At 46.2% G+C, this 20,368-nt stretch overlaps 1 protein-coding gene across 2 annotated transcripts in view; it reads left to right on the forward strand.

Annotated features, from left to right (window-relative positions):
• Positions 1 to 20,368, forward strand: part of lin9 (lin-9 DREAM MuvB core complex component) — a 133,054-nt gene that overhangs the window by 81,973 nt on the left and 30,713 nt on the right. For both annotated transcript variants that reach the window (XM_078212206.1, XM_078212207.1), the window contains 7 exons: positions 3,111 to 3,143; positions 4,968 to 5,062; positions 9,460 to 9,567; positions 10,821 to 10,954; positions 11,052 to 11,177; positions 12,591 to 12,748; positions 14,835 to 14,968. In XM_078212206.1, the coding sequence (XP_078068332.1) occupies positions 3,111 to 3,143; positions 4,968 to 5,062; positions 9,460 to 9,567; positions 10,821 to 10,954; positions 11,052 to 11,177; positions 12,591 to 12,748; positions 14,835 to 14,968 (788 nt within the window). The remainder of the gene's footprint in view (positions 1 to 3,110; positions 3,144 to 4,967; positions 5,063 to 9,459; positions 9,568 to 10,820; positions 10,955 to 11,051; positions 11,178 to 12,590; positions 12,749 to 14,834; positions 14,969 to 20,368) is intronic.

Here is a 20,368-nt window from a genome sequence, read left to right on the forward strand (position 1 = left end):
AATGAGTTCATACAAATTAGTCTGGGAGTATCTGGTAAATTAAAGAATGCAGCTCATCTTGGTAGTGGGGAGTAACGGACCCCCAAGGAAGGGTGTAAGGCAGTAGTTGCGGTAATGTCGAACAACGTCAATGTCTAAATGGCTAAACAGTAAAGTCTCGGCCCCTGAGTGCACAGTTCGATGTTTGATAGGTACATTTAGCTATGTTAACTGTCTAAATTGGCTTCTTGTCCGGCATGTTCTCCATTTTAAACTTCTGAATTTCCTGTTTTCAAATCCCTGCGCTACCTTGCTCCAACACTTTCCCTGTTCCCTCTTCCAACCTACAGACCTCTCAGATATCAGCGCTCAAACACTGCTCTTGCACTCTCTGGTTTTAGTCTGTCCACCATTGTCAATCATACCTCTAGCTGCCTCTGCCCTAAACGCTGGAATTCCCTCCCTACAGCTCTCCACCTCACTATCTTTTGATTTGGTTACAATTGGCTGCAGCAGCCAGGATGATGTATTGGTCAGGTTCCTCGTACTACTGGAGTGCACAGGCATAGCTTTTGTGCTCTACTGTACAGAATGGTTGGTATAATGCCTGGCTCCGGTAGTCTACTGGTTCACCGGTGCCGATGGTATAACATCTGGCCCTGGTAGTCTACCAGTTCACCGATGCAGATGGTATAATATCTGGCCCTGGTAGTCTGCAGGTTTACTGGTGAAGATGATAATGTCTGGTCCTGATAGTCTGCCAGTTCACCAGTACAGGTGGCACAGCGGTTGGCACTGCTGCCTCACAGCGGCAGGGACCTGGGTTCGATTCCCAGCTTGGGTCACTGTCTGTGCGAAGTCTGCACGTTCTCCCTGTGTCTGCGTGGGTTTCCTCCCACTGTCCAAAGACAAGCTGGTTAGGTGCATTGGCTGTGCTAAATTCTCCCTCCGTGTACCTGAACAGGCACCGGAGTGTGGAGACGAGGGGATTTTCACAGTAACTTCATTGCCGTGTGAATGTAAGCCTACTTGTGACTAATAAATAAAGTAAACTAAACTTTAAAATGTCTGGCTGGTGCAGACAATATAATATCTGACCCCAGTAGTCTGCTGGTACAGATGGTATAATATCTGACCCCGGTAGTCTACTGATACAGATGGTATAATATCTGACCTCGATAGCCTGCTGGTACAGATGGTATAATATCTGACCTCGATAGCCTGCTGGTACAGATGGTATAATATCTGACCCCGGTAGTCTGCTGATACAGATGGTATAATATCTGACCCCGGTAGTCTACTGATACAGATGGTATAATATCTGACCTCGATAGCCTGCTGGTACAGATGGTATAATATCTGACCCCGGTAGTCTGCTGATACAGATGGTATAATATCTGACCTCGATAGCCTGCTGGTACAGATGTATAATATCTGACCCCGGTAGTCTGCTGGTACAGATGGGATAATATCTGACCCCGGTAGTCTGCTGGTACAGATGGTATAATATCTGACCCCGGTAGTCTGCTGGTACAGATGGTATAATGTCTGGCCCCGGTAGTCTGACATTTCACCAGTATAGATGATAAAATGTTTCGCTGTGGTAGTCTGCTGGTTCACCAGTACAGACAGCATAATGTCAGGTCTTGTATGGGTGAGATAGCAGTGGGTGACAGTTACCCAAGGAACTGAATCTTAGTGAGGGTCTTCATGCGTTCAGGAGAGGCAGAATTTTAATCACAGTGTAAAGCTGAGCAAATTAAAGCCCCTCGTTGAAGTTAATGAGGAGAGTTTAACTTTAAAAATATATCATTTATCAAAGGGTTTATTTCAATGTAAACTATATTGCAGTTAGAGCTTGTATTTAAATAGCACCTTACATGACATTCAGACATCCCTTACACTTTTAAGGCCAGTGAAGTACTTTTTGAAGTGCAGTCGTTGTTGTAATGTAGGGAATGCCGCAGCCAAATGGTGCACAGCAAGATCCCACAAGCAGCAAAGTGAAAATTACCAGGGGATTTGTTGCGGAGATTTGCAAAGGGGATTGGAGTGCATGAATAAAGAAGTCTTGCTATCTTTGTAGCTTTGATGCAACCACACTTTGGGAATACTGTGCAATCTTGGTCTCCACATTTAACGGAGGATATATTCACAGCAATGGTTCACTAAATTAACCCCTGGGATGAGGGTTTTTCCTGTGAGAGGCTGAGTATGTTGGGGTTATGTTCTCCGGAGTTTAGAAGAAGAAGCGGCAATCTCATTGAAACCTACCGAATTGTGAAGGGGCTTGGCAGGGCAGACACAAAGTTTTCCCAGAATGGTGGGCGATCATTTAGGAGTGAGGTGAGGAGAAATTTCTTCAATTAAAGGGTGTGAACATTTGGAATTCTCTACCCTGGAGGGTTGTCGATGCTCCATCATTGAATATATTTGAGGCTGGGGTAGACAGATATTTCCTCTTTCAAGGGATCAAAGGAAGTAGGTGGGAATGTGGAGTTCGGAGCAAAGATCAGCTATGATTGCATTGAATGCCATGGAACAAGCTTGATGGGCTGAGTGGTCTATCCCTGCTTCTGCTGCATTTGTTAATCATAGAATCCTACAGTGCAGAAGGAGGCCATTCGGCCCATCGAGCCTGCACCGACCACAATCCCACCCAGGCCCTATCCCCATAACCCCATGTATTTTCTCTCTTTCTCTCTCTCTCTCCCTTCCTCTTTGCTTCTTTCTTCCTTTCTCTCCTTTCTTCTCTTTCTTTCTCTCTTTCTTTTCAGGCAAGTGCATTATTCCAATATCTGAGGCCCAAAACACTGGGTGGTTAGGTGCTTGAAGGTAGAATATGCAGAGTCTGGCGAGCTGTGGGAATATTCTAGAATTGGGTTTGAAGGAACTGCTAATGGCAACGAACGGAATAGATGAGGTGGAAAGTGGCTTCAAGAGGTTGAATTTGCACTCAAAGTATTAATGGTGATTACTAAACTGAAATGATGCTGGGCGTTCTGGAAGCACTATGTGATTTGAATCCTGTGTAAAAATCCAGTTCTGTCAGTGACTAGACAGTCATTTTTAAAGTTTTAAAACATCAGCCCGTTCCCAGTGAACTAACTGTCACTCTTTCTCATTTACAGGCTCTTCAGCAAAAGCTCTTGTGAGTTTGAAAGGTAAATTTATTTTTATTGTTTTTATATTTCCCCGTCCCCCTCCGTCGCAAACTATTTCCGGGTGGCTCTGAACATTCCCAGGCAAGAACAGGGCAGCTATAGGAGGGAAAACCTCTGGATCAGGGATGACTTGCTTCCACTCTGGTTTGACGGCTTCTGATCAATCCAGAGCACAATCTGCAGACTCTACCACGTGTGGGGCAGGTGGTGGTTGAAGGGTTGGGCAGATGAGGTGTTTGGAGGCTTGTGCGTTCTCTCTACACTGACACAGCCTCCCTGTGTTTGATGCTTTCCTGAATAAACCTTCTCCATTTTGGCCAGTCACAGGCCAGGGACTCCCCTGAGTCAGCGGTGATGTTTGACCTCTTCAGAGATGTCTTGGGGACATCCTTAAAGAATTTCCCTCCTCCTGGGAGTCCTGCTGGGAATCTCTTGCCACGACCGAGTTCGATGTAGAACAGTCCCTTTGGGAATCTGGTGTCAGGCAAATGAACATGTCCTGCCCAGCAAAGCTGAATGATTACAGAATCACAGAATACTGCAGTGCAGAAGAGGCCCTTCGGCCCACCGAGTCTCCACCAATGACTGAACGGCCCTGAGCTGCCCACCTAATCCAACTTGCCAGCAATTGGCCCGTAGTTCTGAATGTTATGAGATGCCAGGTACTCATCCAGGTACTTTTTAAAGGATGTGAGGCATCCCGCCTCCACCACCCTCCCAGGCAGCACATTCCAGACCATCACCACCCTCTTAGTGCCTCAATACTGGGCAAATTGGTTTGGTTGTCCTTCTGTCAGTCAGATTGACTGCCTTTCTCACCCCTGAACTGTGAAGACACTACTGGTGGTATATCTCCGGTGCTTTGAGGTGCCAAGTTGTCCAAGTTTCTTATGCATATTAGAGTGTGAAGATCACTGCTGCCTGACAAACCATTATTGTAATCTCTGCAAAGTGTTTATGAGCATTCCCAGGCCACGGGTGGCCAGCAATCCGGACGGTAACATGTTGTCCACTCTTGTGTGTTTTGGTTTCCAACCTCGGGAGCATTTGTGACAACACTGATCTTTCTCTACACCCTAGCTATGATTGTAACATTACATTCTGCACTCCCTCATTTCCTCCTCTATGAAAGGTATGCTTTGTCTGTATAGCGTGCAAGAAACAATACTTTTCACTGTATGTTAATACATGTGACGATAATAAATCAAATCAAAATTTCCCTGTGACTGACAGAAGTTATTCATTGGCCTGTTGAATGAGATTGCCAATGAATACTGAATTCCGGCCACACTCAGTAGGCCTTGAACCTAAGGGACTGACTTGAGAGTGCCCAGATCCACTTCACATTAGACCTTCCCACCAATGGAGGAGATGTCTCATGCTATTAGTTTTGGCTAGACTTTGACCATTGTTTCCATGGTGAAAGGCCAGTGCTTCACTCAGTTTCTCCTTGCCCCCCTCCTCAGACTTCCTATAAGACCAGTTTTCCTGTTAAATAGATGGCGTTCCTTTCACTGCGCAAAGCTGACTGGTATTGGTCTCTGGGTGATTTGTGAACATTGTTTCCTTCCATAAATCGCCCTCGCGCTCACCCTCGCGCTCGCCCTCACGTGTTCCCTGTCTTTGCATGTGCACTCTCTCTCTCCTTCGCGTGCGCGCTCTCACTCTCTCGCTCTCTCTCCTTCACGCGCACGCTCTTGCTCTCGCTCTCGCTTGCTCTCTCTCTGTCCTTCGCGCGCTCAACTCTGTGCATTTGCAAGCCTCGATAAGAAAGGGTGAAAGTGCCAAGATAGTTTCTGAGTGTGGTGTCTTTGTCTCCCACAGAAGGAAGCTTATCCAGCACGTGGAATGAAAAGTACATTGCATTATCCAAGACTCCACCATGGAAAGGGAGAAACGCCTGCTCTATTGTTGACACTGTAAGGCACTTCTCTATTTTGTTTTGCGTACTGTTTGAGTGTTTGAGTCTGGTGAATGGAGATGTATTCCCTCCGCTCTGCCTGGCGTTACTGATGTAGCTGGTGGTTTAACTGTGGACTGCTCAGCCCCGCATCATCGCTATTAAATGTGGATTCATTTTGTACAGATTGACCTTGAGCCAGTTAGATGAAATGTGAAACACAGATACATCAGGTCTTGTCTAAGTGGGTTAGTATGAAGCCAAGTGACCATTCATTCTCCCAGCATGAATTTGTTGTGGGAAAATTGTTTTCAATTAACTTACTGGAGTTTTGTGAAGAGGTAACAGAGAGGGCTAATGAGGGCGATGCTATTGATGGACATGGATTTCCAGGAGGCATTTAATACGGTGCTGCACAACAGACTTGTGAAAAAAGATACAATTTGTGGAATAAAAGGGGCAGTGGCAAAATTGGCTGCGTGACAGGAAACAGAAGGTAGTGGTTAATGGATGATTTTCATGGTGTACCATGAAGGGAGGAGGCTCTGGCCGAGACGAGTTGTGTTATATATTTAAGTAGTTGTATGATTGCTTTACGAGCAGGTCACATGATTTGATGGTGATATCACTGGGGTGTTTCAGAGGCTCCTGCTTTATTTTCAGTTTGTACTCTGCACAGGCCACGGCTCTTGCAATAAACCTTGCTGTTGTTAGTGTGAATCTACATCTGGAAACCACATCTTTTCATTTTAAAACCCACAACCCCTAACACAGTTAGGACACTAGAGGCTGAATGGCCTGTTTCTGTGCTGTAAATTTGATGTAGGAAAGGAACCAGGCAAAAGCTATAAAGTGAATGTAGAACTTGCACGATGTGTGCCCTGCACACACAACTAAGACATGAACATTTAATGTAATGATTCTGACTGTCCCACTTTGGAACGATTGATTTGTATCATTTACAAAAACAGACAGAAAACTGTCCGTTCTACTGTGGTTTCTACCCTCAAGTCTTAAATTGAAGATTTGTTGACTTTCTACCAATAGGCTTCTGCATATTTATGCAGGAGGCCCTGCGGGGGTCATTGAACAGTTTCCAGAGGGGACAGCTTAGCAGCAAACCTGTGCCGTGCCCCAGAGCCCCAGTGAGTAACGACAAAGACTGTGAGACCAGATTAGATGTGCCTGGTCTCGTCTCAAGTCTGCGAAACTGCCAACGTCTGGAGATCTGCCTGTGAACAGGCTCTATTGTGAGCAATGGCCTTGGGGAAATTGATGGGATTGAAGGCTGATAAATCCCAGGGCCTGATAATCTACATCCCAGAATCCTTAAGGAATGGCTCCAGAAATAGTGGATGTATTGGTGGTCATCTTCCAAGATTCTATAGACTCTGGAACAGTTCCTACAGATTGAGGGGGTAGCTAATGTAACGCCATTATTTAAAAAGGGAGATAGAGGGAAAGCAGGGAATTATAGACCAGTCAGCCTGATGTCGGTTGTGGGGAAAATGCTAAGAGTCCATGATGGAAGATTTTATAGCCGAGAACTTGGGAAACAGTTGGCGGATTGGACAGAGTCAACATGGATTTACGAAAGGGCAATAATGTTTGACAAATCCACTGGAATTTTTTGAGGTTGTAACTAGTAGAGTTGATGAGGGAGAGCCAGTGATTTACTTGGATTTCTCCATATAAAAGATTAGGGCGTAAAATTAAACCGCTGGAGTTGGAGTAGTGTATTGAGACGGATGAAAACTGGTTGGCAGACAGGAAACGGGTCATTTTCCAAATGGCAGGCAGTGACTAGTGGTTAGCACTGCTGCTTCACAGCTCCAGGGTCCCGGGTTCGATTCCCGGTTCGGGTCTCTGTCTGTGTGGAGTTTGCACATTCTCCTCGTGTCTGTGTGGGTTTCCTCCGGGTGCTCCGGTTTCCTCCCACAGTCCAAAGATGTGCGGATTAGGTTGATTGGCCAGGTTAAAAATTGCCCCTTAGAATCCTAAAATGCGTAGGTTAGAGGGATTAACGGGTAAATATGTGGGGCCTGGGTGGGATTGTGGTCGGTGCAGACTCGATGGGCTGAATGGCCTCCTTCTGCACTGTAGGGTTTCTATACTACAGGGGTCAGTGCTATATCTCCAAATTTACAGGTGACACCAAGTTGGGTGGGAGGGTGAGCTGTGAGGAGGATGCAGAGATCCTTCAGTGTGATTTGGACAAGCTGAGTGAGTGGGTAAATTCATGAAGTATAATGTGGATAAATGTAGGTTATCCACTTTGGCAGCAACAAGAGGAAGACTGATTAATATCTGATTGGCTATAAATTAAATAATAGGAATGTGCAACGAGACCTGGGTGTCCTCATGCACCAGTCGCTGAAGGTCAGCATGCAGGTGCAGCAGGCGGTAAAGAAGGCAAATGGCATGTTGGCCTTCATAGTGAGAGGATTAGAGTACAGGAGCAGGGATGTCTTGCTGCAATTAGACAGGGCCTTGGTGAGGCCACACCTGGAATATTGTGTGCAGTTTTGGTCTCCTAATCTGAGGAAGGATGTTCTGACTCCAAAGGGAATGCAGAGAAGGTTTCCCAGACTGATTCCAGGATGGCGGGACTGACATATGAGGAGAGATTGAGTTGATTTGGATTATATTCATTGGACTTTAAAAGAATGAGGAGGGACTTCATAGCGACCTATAAAATTCTAACAGGACCAGACAGGATGGATACAGGAAGGATAGTCCCAGTGGTCGGGGTGTCCAGAACTAGGCGTCACAGTCTGAGGATATGGATGAACCTTTTAGGATAGAGATGAGGAGAAATTTCTTCACCCAGAGAGTGGTCAGCCTGTGGAATTCACTCCCACAGAAAGCAGTTGAGGCCAAAATATTATATGTTTTGAAGAAGGAGTTAGATATAGCACTTGGGATGAAGGGTATCAAAGGATACTGGGAGAAGGCGGGATCGGTCATGATAATGAATGGAGGAGCAGGCTTGAAGGGCCGAATGGCCCACTCCCCTTTGTTTCTAGGTTTACTCTTATCCCCCGCTGTTGTAACAGGGCTGTACCATTTTATTGATATGGTTTGCTGCTAAGATTCAAAGTTCACTTGGTACAGCAGCGCACTCTCTCCTTCCCCCAATGTTAAAGCTCCGGGGTTCCTTGTCTTGCTCCAGTTTTCCCTTACTCCCAAAATCTGCAGGAATTTGAATTCCAAGCTCATTGTCAGCAGAATTTGCACTTTGCGAGCCTGGGTTTGGACCCCTGTGCTGCCGCGTGACCCCCCTGCGCTGCCGAGTGACCCAGGCTGAGTTACCAGTTTGTACCCCTGTATCCCCTGGGGTAGGTGAGCTGCTGGATCACCATGCAGGAGGTATTGGGCCCACACAACACTCAGTTGTACCCCTCCCTGGGTTGGAGGAAGAATTGTTTAGCTCAGTATTTAGGCAACTCACCCAATTTTAGCGGTTGCTGGGAACTATTAAAAGTGTGTGTTTCTCAGAAATGTAGAGCGAAGCAATGCCAGCCAAGGTGTGGACAGTTAATTCCCTGAACCTCCTGCAGCCACCCTCAGACCCCTGCCAAACTGCCTGTGAGTATTCTGCAGTCAGTCTGTTCCCAGATTTCTTCCATTGCGAGCGTGGATGAGGAGTATACTGCACCCGCCCTCCCCCATTAACCCATTAACACTCAGTCTCCTTGCACAACATAAATGAGGCCTACATGACCCTTCTGTCCATCCCCATTTACTCCACACTGGTTGGGTAAAGTCTCACTCTAGTTGCTGTGATGGATATGAGGTGAATGATGTCCTGATGTTATAACCTCAGCTGAGTACATTGCCCAGTGAGAACCAGGCAGTTCCTCGTCCAAACCTCTGTCTATTCCAAAATAGTTGGCATTGCAAGTGGCTTTGAGAATTCTCTGGACAGGATTTTCCAGCCGCACTTGTTCCAAGACCGGAAAATCCCGCCGAGGTCAACGGACTTTTGCATGGTTCGTGTACCCGCCCGCTACGATTCCCATGGCGGCGGGATGGGAAAATTCCATTCTCTGTTTAAAAATCAGGTTCTTGATCCAGACCACTGTTCAGAAGAGTTTGCATGTATAGAAACCAGGTTGGGGAACTGGATTGGGTCTGCCTGTGAGGCCCCATATGATTGATTAGCATGTCCTCACTTCTCCTCTTGGCTCAGCCATTGAAAAATGACCATGTTGCTGGAAACCATATCCTCAGCAAGGTCATTGGCACCACGATTCAGCAGAAAGGGGGGCTTTGGGGGATAAATTGTTGAGGTTCTGTCAATCTTGCATATATTGCACTGTCGGCCAGTTCCAGCAGTCGATAGAAATCTGTTCTTGTGTTTGTGTGCAAGGTTCTTGGGATCTGACTTTTTTGTAAAATGTTCAATCCATTCAGCCAACAAGAAGCACAAAAAGGAGTCGACTCTTGAGTGAAGAGGAGGAGAGGCAGCTGCAGGGCACCAAGTCTCCGAAAAGGAACCAGAGAGTTGCCATGCAACCTCAGGTACCATCTCCCTTACTATGAACAAAGCCACATCTTGTGACTGACTGGCTGGCAGGCATGGAGATTTTTTTAATAAAAGTGATAAATAAAAGTTCACCGGGTAAGAGTTTCTCTGCTGTTTGTACCATCCCTGGCTGAGAGGGTAGGGTGGCTGCCTTTCATTCAGGCCTTTAAAGTTTATTTATTAGTGTCACAAGTTGGCTTACATTAACACTGCAATGAAGTTACTGTGAAAGTCCCCAAGTCGCCACACGCCGGCACCTGTTCGGGTACATTGAGGGAGAATTTAGCATGGCCAATCCGCCTAACCAGCACATTTTTCAGACTGTGGGAGGAATCCGGGGCACCCGGAGGAAACCCGTGCTGATACAGGGAGAACGCGCAGACTCCACACAGACAGTGACCCAAGCCAGGGATCGAACCCAAGTCTCTGGCGCTGAGGCAGCAGTGCTAACCACTGTGCTACCGTGCCATCCCAGTGCTTCTGTTATCAGCAGCTAAGAGAGAGGCTGGAACAGACTGAAGGGCCTCATTAATCCTCCAGTAACACGCCCCCCCTGTTTGCGAAGTGTAATACTGTTATAATGGGAGGTAGAGCGTGTCGTACTGAAACCCTGTAGAGTGCTGATCGCAATAGATTTTGAGTGCTGTCCTGTTCTCAGTGAACACCATGTTCTGGAAATATTTCTGGGAGGAGCCTTGAGTTTGCTCCCCGCCCCGACCAGGCCACAATCAGCCCCGGGCCTTGCCCTCGCCAGGCTCAGATACAAGCTAAAAGTGTCTGAGTCTGATGCAGCAGGTAACAGCCTTTCACAACAGTGATGTTGTTCAGTTTTTCTTGTAGTAATCGTCCTGCAGCCTGTGACATTGCCAGTTAGTGCAGAATCTGGAGCACATGGCCCTTTGGGCTCTTGTCTGTTCGAAATGGGGCCAAGACTGTCCAAGTATGTTCCACGTGGTGCTCATACTGCCTCGTTCTTTCAACTCTCGTCACATGGGTGACAAGTCAAGTGTTGCAAACCACTCAGTTCAAGGGCAACTGGGGATGGGCAGTGAATGCTGGCCAGCCAGCGATGCCCGTGTCCCATGAATGAATAAAAAAAAACAAAACCCCTTCTAAAAAAAAATGATTTCAAACACTTTACAGTTTGTTCATTTGAACTTTATAAAACATTTAGCTTCAGTCTCTTTTATATATGCTATTGTCACGGGCTGGCCTTTTCCAATTTCAATAAAACACAATCTCTCGTCAGAAACTCTCTGCAGCCTTGGCAACGCCTGACAAGAAGGCTGCCCAGAAGATTGGCTTACGCCTACGGAACCTGCTGAAACTTCCCAAGGCGCACAAGTGGTGCATCTACGAGTGGTTTTACTCGAATATCGACAAGTAGGTTTCATTTGACTCTCCCAATATTTAGTTCAGCAAACTCCACCTTTCTTTCTCCTTCTCCCGTGTGTAAGTTTTGACCCATTCTGTTTCCTAGGCCGCTTTTCGAGGGGGATAATGATTTCTGCGTTTGCCTGAAGGAGTCCTTCCCAAATCTGAAAACCAGGAAATTGACCAGAGTCGAGTGGGGCAAAATCAGGAGGCTAATGGGAAAACCAAGGCGGTAAGTGTCAGGGAAGGGAGTAGCTGCACAGGTGGAATGCTTCAGGACTTGCGACTCCATCCTGTTGCAGCCCTGTGGTGAATTGTGAACTGCTCGTTGTGCCAATGCCTGGGGATAGGAAGGGGGAGAAATTAAACCAAATTGTCAAAGACAATTTAGCAATAGTGGAGGAGTCGAGAGAGTTTGTGGAGAGTTGAGCTGGGTGTCATAGAATCCTACAGTGCAGGAGGAAGCCATTTGGCTCATCGAGTCTGCACCAACCACAATCCCACCCAGGTCCTATCCACGTAACCCCATGTATTTACCCTAGCTAGCCCCCTGACACTGAGGTAATTTAGCATGGCCAATCCACCTTGCCTATCGTACATCAGCGTACGTACGAGAACTAATCCTGTTTCTTCGGATGATGTCACCGAGGGTCTACATGTAACCGAGAAATAGAAGCTGCCAACAGTCCAAAGATATTCATGCTCTTCAATGTCATGGAGAGGCTGACTCTCTTGTACCTTTAATGTACGGTCGTCTCACTGCTGATAAAGTTATAAGGTGGGCAAGGATATGTCCTTATGGAAACCAGAGAAAATGGTGTGGGAGCAGGAAGAGAAACCATCATAACTGATAGCTGGTTATGGTCAGGTAAATAAGAGTAGGAGCAGGTGAGAGCAGTCCTACCCTGCTGGACAACAGGTGTTGTTGGAGGAGGATGGTGCAGGCATCGTTGTCAAAGGTTACAGGCAGACCAAGAAGGACGAGGAGGGCAGGTTCTCACAATCATGTCGAATGTCCTTTGTGACTTTGATCAGAGACGGTTTTGGTACCGTGGCAGTGTGGAAACCTGATTGGAGGGATTCATGATGTGGAGATGCCGGCGTTGGACTGGGGTAAACACAGTAAGCAGTCTAACAACACCAGGTTAAAGACCAACAGGTTTATTTGGTAGCAAAAGCCACTATCTTTTGGAACGGGCTGTTCCTTCGTCGGGTAAGGAACAGCCTGTTCCGAAAGCTAGTGGCTTTTGCAACCAAATAAACCTGTTGGACTTTAACCTGGTGTTGTTAGACTTCTTACTGGAGGGATTCAAACAGGGGAGTTCCAGGAATTCATCAGGTGAGTCACCTGATGAAGGAGCAGCGCTCCGAAAGCTCATGATTCCAAATAAACCTGTTGGACTTTAGCCTGGTGTTATGAGACTTTCTATTGCTAACTATTATATACGGACCCACCAGCAGCCTTTTGGCAATACAGGGGTAAAAAGACCGCTACAATGCAATAAAATCATTGTGTGGTTCCAACATCTTGCACAGGATTGCGTCCTATATGAAAATGTGAGTGCAGTCATTACAGTGGCGATTACAGGCAGTGGGTCGAAGTCTAACCTGGCCTACCATTGTAACACTAACTCCTGTACCGCAGATGTTCAGCAGCATTCTTTGCAGAAGAGCGGTCAGCCTTACAACACAAACGACAGAAGATCAGACTCCTTCAACAGAGGAAAGTGACGGAGCTGTCCCAGTATAAAGACCTCCCAGATGAAATCCCATTACCGCTAGTTATTGGGACAAAAGTCACTGGTAAGTCAATTACCCCAGCATTGTCCTGCCTTGTGTCCTTATTTTCTCCCCCCACCATTCACACTCTGAGTACCATGCACAGTTCTGGCCTCTGTAGAGGCTGAGGGGTGACCTTGTAGAGTCTATAAAATAATGAGGGGCACAGATCAGCTAGATATCAATATCTTTTCCCAAAGGTAGGGGAGTCTAAAACTAGAGGGCATAGGTGAGAGTAGAGAGATACAAAAGGGTCCAGAGGGGCAATTTTTTCACTCAGAGGGTGGTGAGTGTCTGGAACAAGCTGCCAGAGGTAGTAGTAGAGGCGGGTACAATTTTGTCTTTTAAAAAGCGTTTAGACAGTTACATGGGTAAGATGGGTACAGAGGGATATGGGCCAAATGCAGGCAATTGGGACTAGCTTAGTGGTTTAAAAAAAAGGGGCAGCATGGACAAGTTGGGCTGAAGGGCCTGTTTCCATGCTGTAAACCTCTATGACTCTCTATTACAAAAGGGAAATAGAAGCATTGGAGAAGGTGCAAGAATGATTTTGAAGGATGGCACCAGAACTAAGAAATTTTACTTGACCAGGAATAGGCCAGAACTTTTATTTTTAAAATCTAAACCTGAGAGGCCTTAAAGTCATGGAGCGATTTGATAGGATAGATGTAGAGATGTTTCCTCTTGTCTGGAGACCAGACGGTGGAGCCACCAAGTATCAATAAATCCAGGAGGGAATTCAGAAGAAACGTCTTTACTCCGTGTTAGTATATGGAACTCTCCGAGTGTTAGTATATGGAACTCTCCGAGTGTTAGTATATGGAACTCTCCGAGTGTTAGTATATGGAACTCTCCGAGTGTTAGTATATGGAACTCTCCGAGTATTAGTATATGGAACTCTCCGAGTGTTAGTATATGGAACTCTCCGAGTGTTAGTATATGGAACTCTCCGAGTGTTAGTATATGGAACTCTCCGAGTATTAGTATATGGAACTCTCCGAGTATTAGTATATGGAACTCTCCGAGTGTTAGTATATGGAACTCTCCGAGTGTTAGTATATGGAACTCTCCGAGTATTAGTATATGGAACTCTCCGAGTGTTAGTATATGGAACTCTCCAAGTGTTAGTATATGGAACTCTCCGAGTGTTAGTATATGGAACTCTCCGAGTGTTAGTATATGGAACTCTCCGAGTGTTAGTATATGGAACTCTCCGAGTGTTAGTATATGGAACTCTCCGAGTATTAGTATATGGAACTCTCCGAGTGTTAGTATATGGAACTCTCCGAGTGTTAGTATATGGAACTCTCCGAGTGTTAGTATATGGAACTCTCCGAGTGTTAGTATATGGAACTCTCCGAGTATTAGTATATGGAACTCTCCGAGTGTTAGTATATGGAACTCTCCAAGTGTTAGTATATGGAACTCTCCGAGTGTTAGTATATGGAACTCTCCGAGTGTTAGTATATGGAACTCTCCGAGTGTTAGTATATGGAACTCTCCGAGTGTTAGTATATGGAACTCTCCGAGTATTAGTATATGGAACTCTCCGAGTATTAGTATATGGAACTCTCCGAGTGTTAGTATATGGAACTCTCCGAGTGTTAGTATATGGAACTCTCCGAGTATTAGTATATGGAACTCTCCGAGTGTTAGTATATGGAACTCTCTACCACAGAGAATAGCTGAGACAAATCGCATTTAAGGGTAAGCTGGATAAATACATGAGGGAGAAAGGGATAGAATGATATGCAGGTAGGGTTAGATGAAGTCAGGTGGGAGAAGGCATGTATAGCACGAGTAATAGGGTGAGGATCAGTTACACTGAGGGTTACTAACTGTGCTGTACTTTCTATGTTAAGGCTTTTTAGAATTTCGTAAGTATCTAATAACAACCATAGCAATGATTATTGACAATGTATAAAAACAGGCTTAAAGCCCAGGAGATTACATGAAGTATATACATGTAATAATACCAATTGCTGCGATTAAACCCAAGTGCAGAATGGTATTGGGTTGAGCTCAGTGGTAGCACTAATATAGTTAGAGTCGTCCTTCAGTAATATGTTGGGACCACGGTTAAGTTTGTGATGGTTTCTCCTCACTTTAGCACGACTTCGAGGTTTCCACGACGGCCTGTTTACGGGGCAGATCGATGCTGTGGACACGATCAACGCAACATACCGAGTCACATTTGACAGAACGGGATTAGGAACGCACACTGTACCTGATTACGAAGTCCTTGTAAGTAAATAATTGCCCAATTTTTCACTTCTGTGGAGACAGTTCCCAAATTTGAGAAGCAGGAATGTCAATAAGGTGATTTTGTTTTTCATTCAGTATAGAGAATGCTGCCAAAGGAGCAAAGGGGGCGGCACGGTGGCACAGAGGTTAGCCCTGCTGCCTCATAGTGCCAGGGACCCAGGTTCGATCCCCGGCTTGGGTCACTGTCTGTGTGGAGTCTGCACATTCTCCCCGTGTCTGCGTGGGTTTCCTCCGGGTGCTCTGGTTTCCTCCCACAGTCCAAAGATGTGCGGGTTAGGTGGATTGGCCATTCTAAATTGCCCCTTAGTGTCAGGGGGACTAGCTAGGGTAAATGCATGGGGTTAGGACCTGAGTGGATTGTGGCCGGTGCAGACTTGGTGGGCCGAATGTCCTCCTTCTGCACTGTAGGATTCTAGCATCATATTGAACCAGAGAATGGTCACAACGCTGAATGGGGCCATTTGGCCTATCGTGTTTCTGCTGGCTCTCTGAAGGTGCAGTTCACCTAGTGCCACTGCCCCACCACTCTGCACATTTTTCCTTTTCAAATGATTATCCAATTCGCTTTTAACAGCCTCAATTGACCCTGACTCCACCGCACTCTTTCCGGCAGTGCACTCATTCCTAACTATTCACTGCGTGAAAAAGATTTTACTTGTGTCACCGTTGCTTCTTTTGCCAATTGCCTTAACTCTGTGGCCTCTGGTTCTCAATCCTGCCACCAATGGGAACAGTTTCTGTCAAGACCCCTCTGTCATGTCTCCTCTCAGCCTTCTCTTCACGGGAAACAATCCTAACTTCACCAATCTATCTCGGTTACTGAAAGTTCCTCATCTCTGGGATCATTCTTGTGAATCTTTTCTGCACCCTCTCTAATACCTTCATATCCTTCCTAAAATATGGTGGCCAGAACTGTAAGCAATACTCCAGCTGAGGTTGAACTAGTGTTTTATACAGGTTTAACACAATTTCTTGCTTTTGTGCCCCTATTGATAAAGCCACGCATAATGTTTGCTCGATTAACTGCTATCACAACCTGTCCTGTCATTTCTGTACACACCCAGTTGCTCCTGCACCTTCTTTAGAATTTGTACCTTTTATGTTATATTGTCTGTGTTCTTTCTGCCAAAATGAATAATTTCATATTTCTCTGCATTAAATTTCATCTGCCACTTGTCCACCCATTCCACCAACCTTTCTGTGTACTTTGGAAGTTCCACTCCTCACAGTTCACAGTACTTCCAGGTTTTGTATCATCTGCAAATTTTGAAATTGTCCCCTGCACACCAAACCCGAGGCTATTCCTAACACCAGCCCTAAAAACCACCCTTCCTGTCACTCTGCCAATTTTATATCTAAGTTGCTACCATCTATTTTATACCAGTAACTTTAACTTAACTCACAAGTCTGCTTTATTCCAGTGATGCAAAACTTCCACAGCAGAATTTCTGGGATGTCTTTTTCCTCAGCCGAGGATTGTCCCACCATGGGTGACAGGGCCCTCGACTGTGTATACCACATTGCCTCCTCCATCCCACCAACCTCGTATTCAATAGTCTATTATGTTATTTTTACCACCTCCAGCATGTTACCACCTTTCCAGCATTCCACAGGAACCGTTCTCTCTGATCTCCTGGTCCATGCCTCAATCACCCCCAGCACTGTTTCCTTCTCTCAGCGCCTTTCCATGCAGACGTCGGACATGTAACATCTTCACTTTTACCTCCTGTCTCCTCACTGCCCAAGGTCCCAAGCCCCCTCCTCAGGTGTAGAAGCAATATAGACGTACTTCACTGCAGGAGTCCCTCAGGGGAGAGTCCTAGGCAAAACCTTTTTTCAGCTGCTTCATCAATGACCTTCCTTCCATCCTAAGGTCAGAAGTGGGGATGTTTGCTGATGACTGCTCAATGTTCAGCACCATTTACAACTCAGATACTGAAGCAGTCCGTGTCTAAATGCAGCAAGACCCGGACAATATCCAGACTGGGGCTGACAAGTGGCAAGTAACCTTCGTGTCACACAAGAGCCAGGCAATGACCATCTCCAATAAGAGTGAATCTAGACATCGTCCCATGACATTCAAAGGCATTGCCATCACTGAATCTCCACTATCAACATAATGGGGGTTACCATTGACCAGAAACCAAACTGGACCAGCCAAATAAATGCCATGGCTACAAGAGCAAGCCGAAGGCTAGGAATACTGTGGCGAGTAACTCACCTCCTGACTCCCCAGAGCCTGTCCACCATCTACAACACACAAGTCAGCAGTGTGATGGAATACACCCCACTTGCCTGGCTGGGTGCAGCTCCAGCAACACTCATAAGAACATAAGAATAAGAACATAAGAAATGGGAGCAGGAGTAGGCCATCTAGCCCCTCGAGCCTGCCCCGCCATTCAATAAGATCATGGCTGATCTGAAGTGGTTCAGTTCCACTTACCCGCCTGATCCCTATAACCCCTAATTCCCTTACCGATCAGGAATCCATCTATCCGTGATTTAAACATATTCAGCGAGGTAGCCTCCACCACTTCAGTGGGCAGAGAATTCCAGAGATTCACCACCCTCTGAGAGAAGAAGTTCCTCCTCAACTCAGTCCTAAACTGACCCCCCTTTATTTTGAGGCTGTGCCCTCTAGTTCTGGTTTCCTTTCTAAGTGGAAAGAATCTCTCCATCTCTACCCTATCCAGCCCCTTCATTATCTTATAGGTCTCTATAAGATCCCCCCTCAGCCTTCTAAATTCCAACTAATACAAACCCAATCTGCTCAGTCTCTCCTCATAATCAACACCCCTCATCTCTGGTATCAACCTGGTGAACCTTCTCTGCACTCCCTCCAAGGCCAATATATCCTTCCACAAATAAGGGGACCAATACTGCACACAGTATTCCAGCTGCGGCCTCACCAATGCCCTGTACAGATGCAGCAAGACATCTCTGCTTTTATATTCTATCCCCCTTGCGATATAGGCCAACATCCCATTTGCCTTCTTGATCACCTGTTGCACCTGCAGACTCGAGAACTCAAGAAATGTGACACCATCCAGGACAAAGTGGCCTGCTTGATTGGCACTCGTTTGTAAACATTTACTCCCTCCACCACTGACCCACATTGGCAGCAACGTACAAGATGCACTGAAGGAACTCACTACCACTCTTTAAACAGCACCTTGGACAGCACTTTCCAAACCCATGACCATTGCTATCCTGAAGGACAAGGGTGATGGACACATGGGAACTCCACTGTCTGGAAGCTGCCCACAAATCCTCACACTATACTGACTTGGAAATATATTGCTGTTCCTTCACTGTCACTGGGTCAAAATCCTGAAACTCCTTCCCTAACAGCACAGTGGGTGTACCTACAGCACATCAACTCCAGCGGTTCACGAAGGCAGCTCACTGCCACCTTCTCGAAAGCAATTATGGATGGTATTAAAAGCAGGTCTAAACAGGAATGCGCTCACCCCATGAATTCATTTTTTAAATTTAGTGTAATTATTGCCTGCTCTCGATGTGGTCTTTTACAATAAAGAGACCAAAGGCAGACTCAGTGACCACTTCATGGAACACCTTCACTCGGTTCACAAGCGTGACTCTGAGCTCCTAGTGGTCTGTCACTTTAATTCTCCACTTGCTCTCACTCTGACATCTCTGTCCTTGTATTTGGAATCACGAGCTTTCGGAGCGCTCGCTGGAGTACAGAAGAATGAGGGGGGATTTGATTGAGGTATATAAACTACTCAGCGAGATTGATAAAGTAAATGTTAACCAAATGTTCCCCCTGCTTGAACAGTCTGGGACAAGAGGTCATTGTTGTAGAGTAAGATGGGGGAGGTTCAAGACAGAGTTAAGGAGCAGCTACTTCTCTCAGAGGGTTGTGAATCTATGGAACTCTGCCCCAGAGTGCAGTGGATACAGAATCAATCAATGGATTCAAGAAAAGATAGATAAATATTGGATCAAAAGCAGGATAAAGGGCTGTGGGGGAAAGGCAGGGGAGTGGAGTTAGGATGAGACGGAGATCAGCCATGATCAGATAGAATGGCGGAGTGGGCTCCAAGGGCTGAATTGCCTACTCTCGCTCCTAATTCCTATGTTCCATTGCCAACCTAAACCTTATGATACAATGATCACTGTCCCTAAATGTTCCCCGATTGGCACTTGGTCCACCTTATTCCCAAGAACCGGATCTACTAGCACTTCCTTCCTCATTGGACTGGAAACATACTGTAGAAAATTCTCCTGAACACACTCTCGGAACTCTTGACCCTCTCTGCCCTTCACGCTGCTACTATCCCAGTCTGTAACAAAGTCCCCCCATTATGACCACTCTAGGATTTTTGCATCCTCTGAATCTTTCCCACAAGTTGGTGACTGCACGGAGCAATGTAATTAAACCCCTTTCTTCCTTAGCTCTAACCAAATAGATTCTGTCTTGATCCCTCTGGGGCATCCTCTCTCTCCAGCACTACAATGTTCTCCTTAATCGATACCTCCACTCTTCCCCCTCTCCTTCCTTTCCTATCTTTCCTGAACACCTTGCATCAGGAGTATTTAATTCCCTGCTCTGCTCTTCTTTAAGCCAATTGGCACAACATCACATTTCCAGATGGCAACCTGTACCAATCTATTTCCCACATTCCGGACATTCCCATATAGGCACAGTAGTCTTATTTTAGACTTTATTACTTTTCTCCAGACTCTGAGTCCACCTAATAACTCGCTGTTTACTACCCTAGTGCTACCATCTCTCCCAGTAGTCTGTGCACCTTGGTATTCCTTTGTGATATTACCTGTTGTTCTGGGTCCCACACCCCTGTCATTTTAATTTAAATCTTCCCCAATAGCACTAGCAACTGGCCCTGCCAGGAAATTTCTCCCAGGTTTGTTTAGGTGCAACCTGTCTATCCCGTGCAGAACCGATCCCAATATCCCAGGAATCTAAAGCCCTCTCCTCCTGCACCATCTTCCCAGCCACATATTCATCGGCTCGATCCTCCTAATTCTATACTCGGTCACGTGTGGCAGTGGGAATAATCTGGAGATTACTACTTCAGAGCTCCTGCTTGTTAGTTTTCTACTTAAGAACATAAGAAATAGGAGCAGGAGTAGGCCATCTAGCCCCTCGAGCCTGCCCCGCCATTCAATAAGATCATGGCTGATCTGACGTGGATCAGTACCACTTACCCGCCTGATCCCCATAACCCTTAATTCCCTTACCGATCAGGAATCCATCCATCCGCGCTTTAAACATATTCAGCGAGGTAGCCTCCACCACCTCAGTGGGCAGAGAATTCCAGAGATTCACCACCCTCTGGGAGAAGAAGTTCCTCCTCAACTCTGTCTTAAACCGACCCCCCTTTATTTTGAGGC

This window comes from Mustelus asterias, chromosome 5 (genome assembly GCF_964213995.1).
Source record: "Mustelus asterias chromosome 5, sMusAst1.hap1.1, whole genome shotgun sequence".
NCBI lineage: Eukaryota > Metazoa > Chordata > Chondrichthyes > Carcharhiniformes > Triakidae > Mustelus > Mustelus asterias.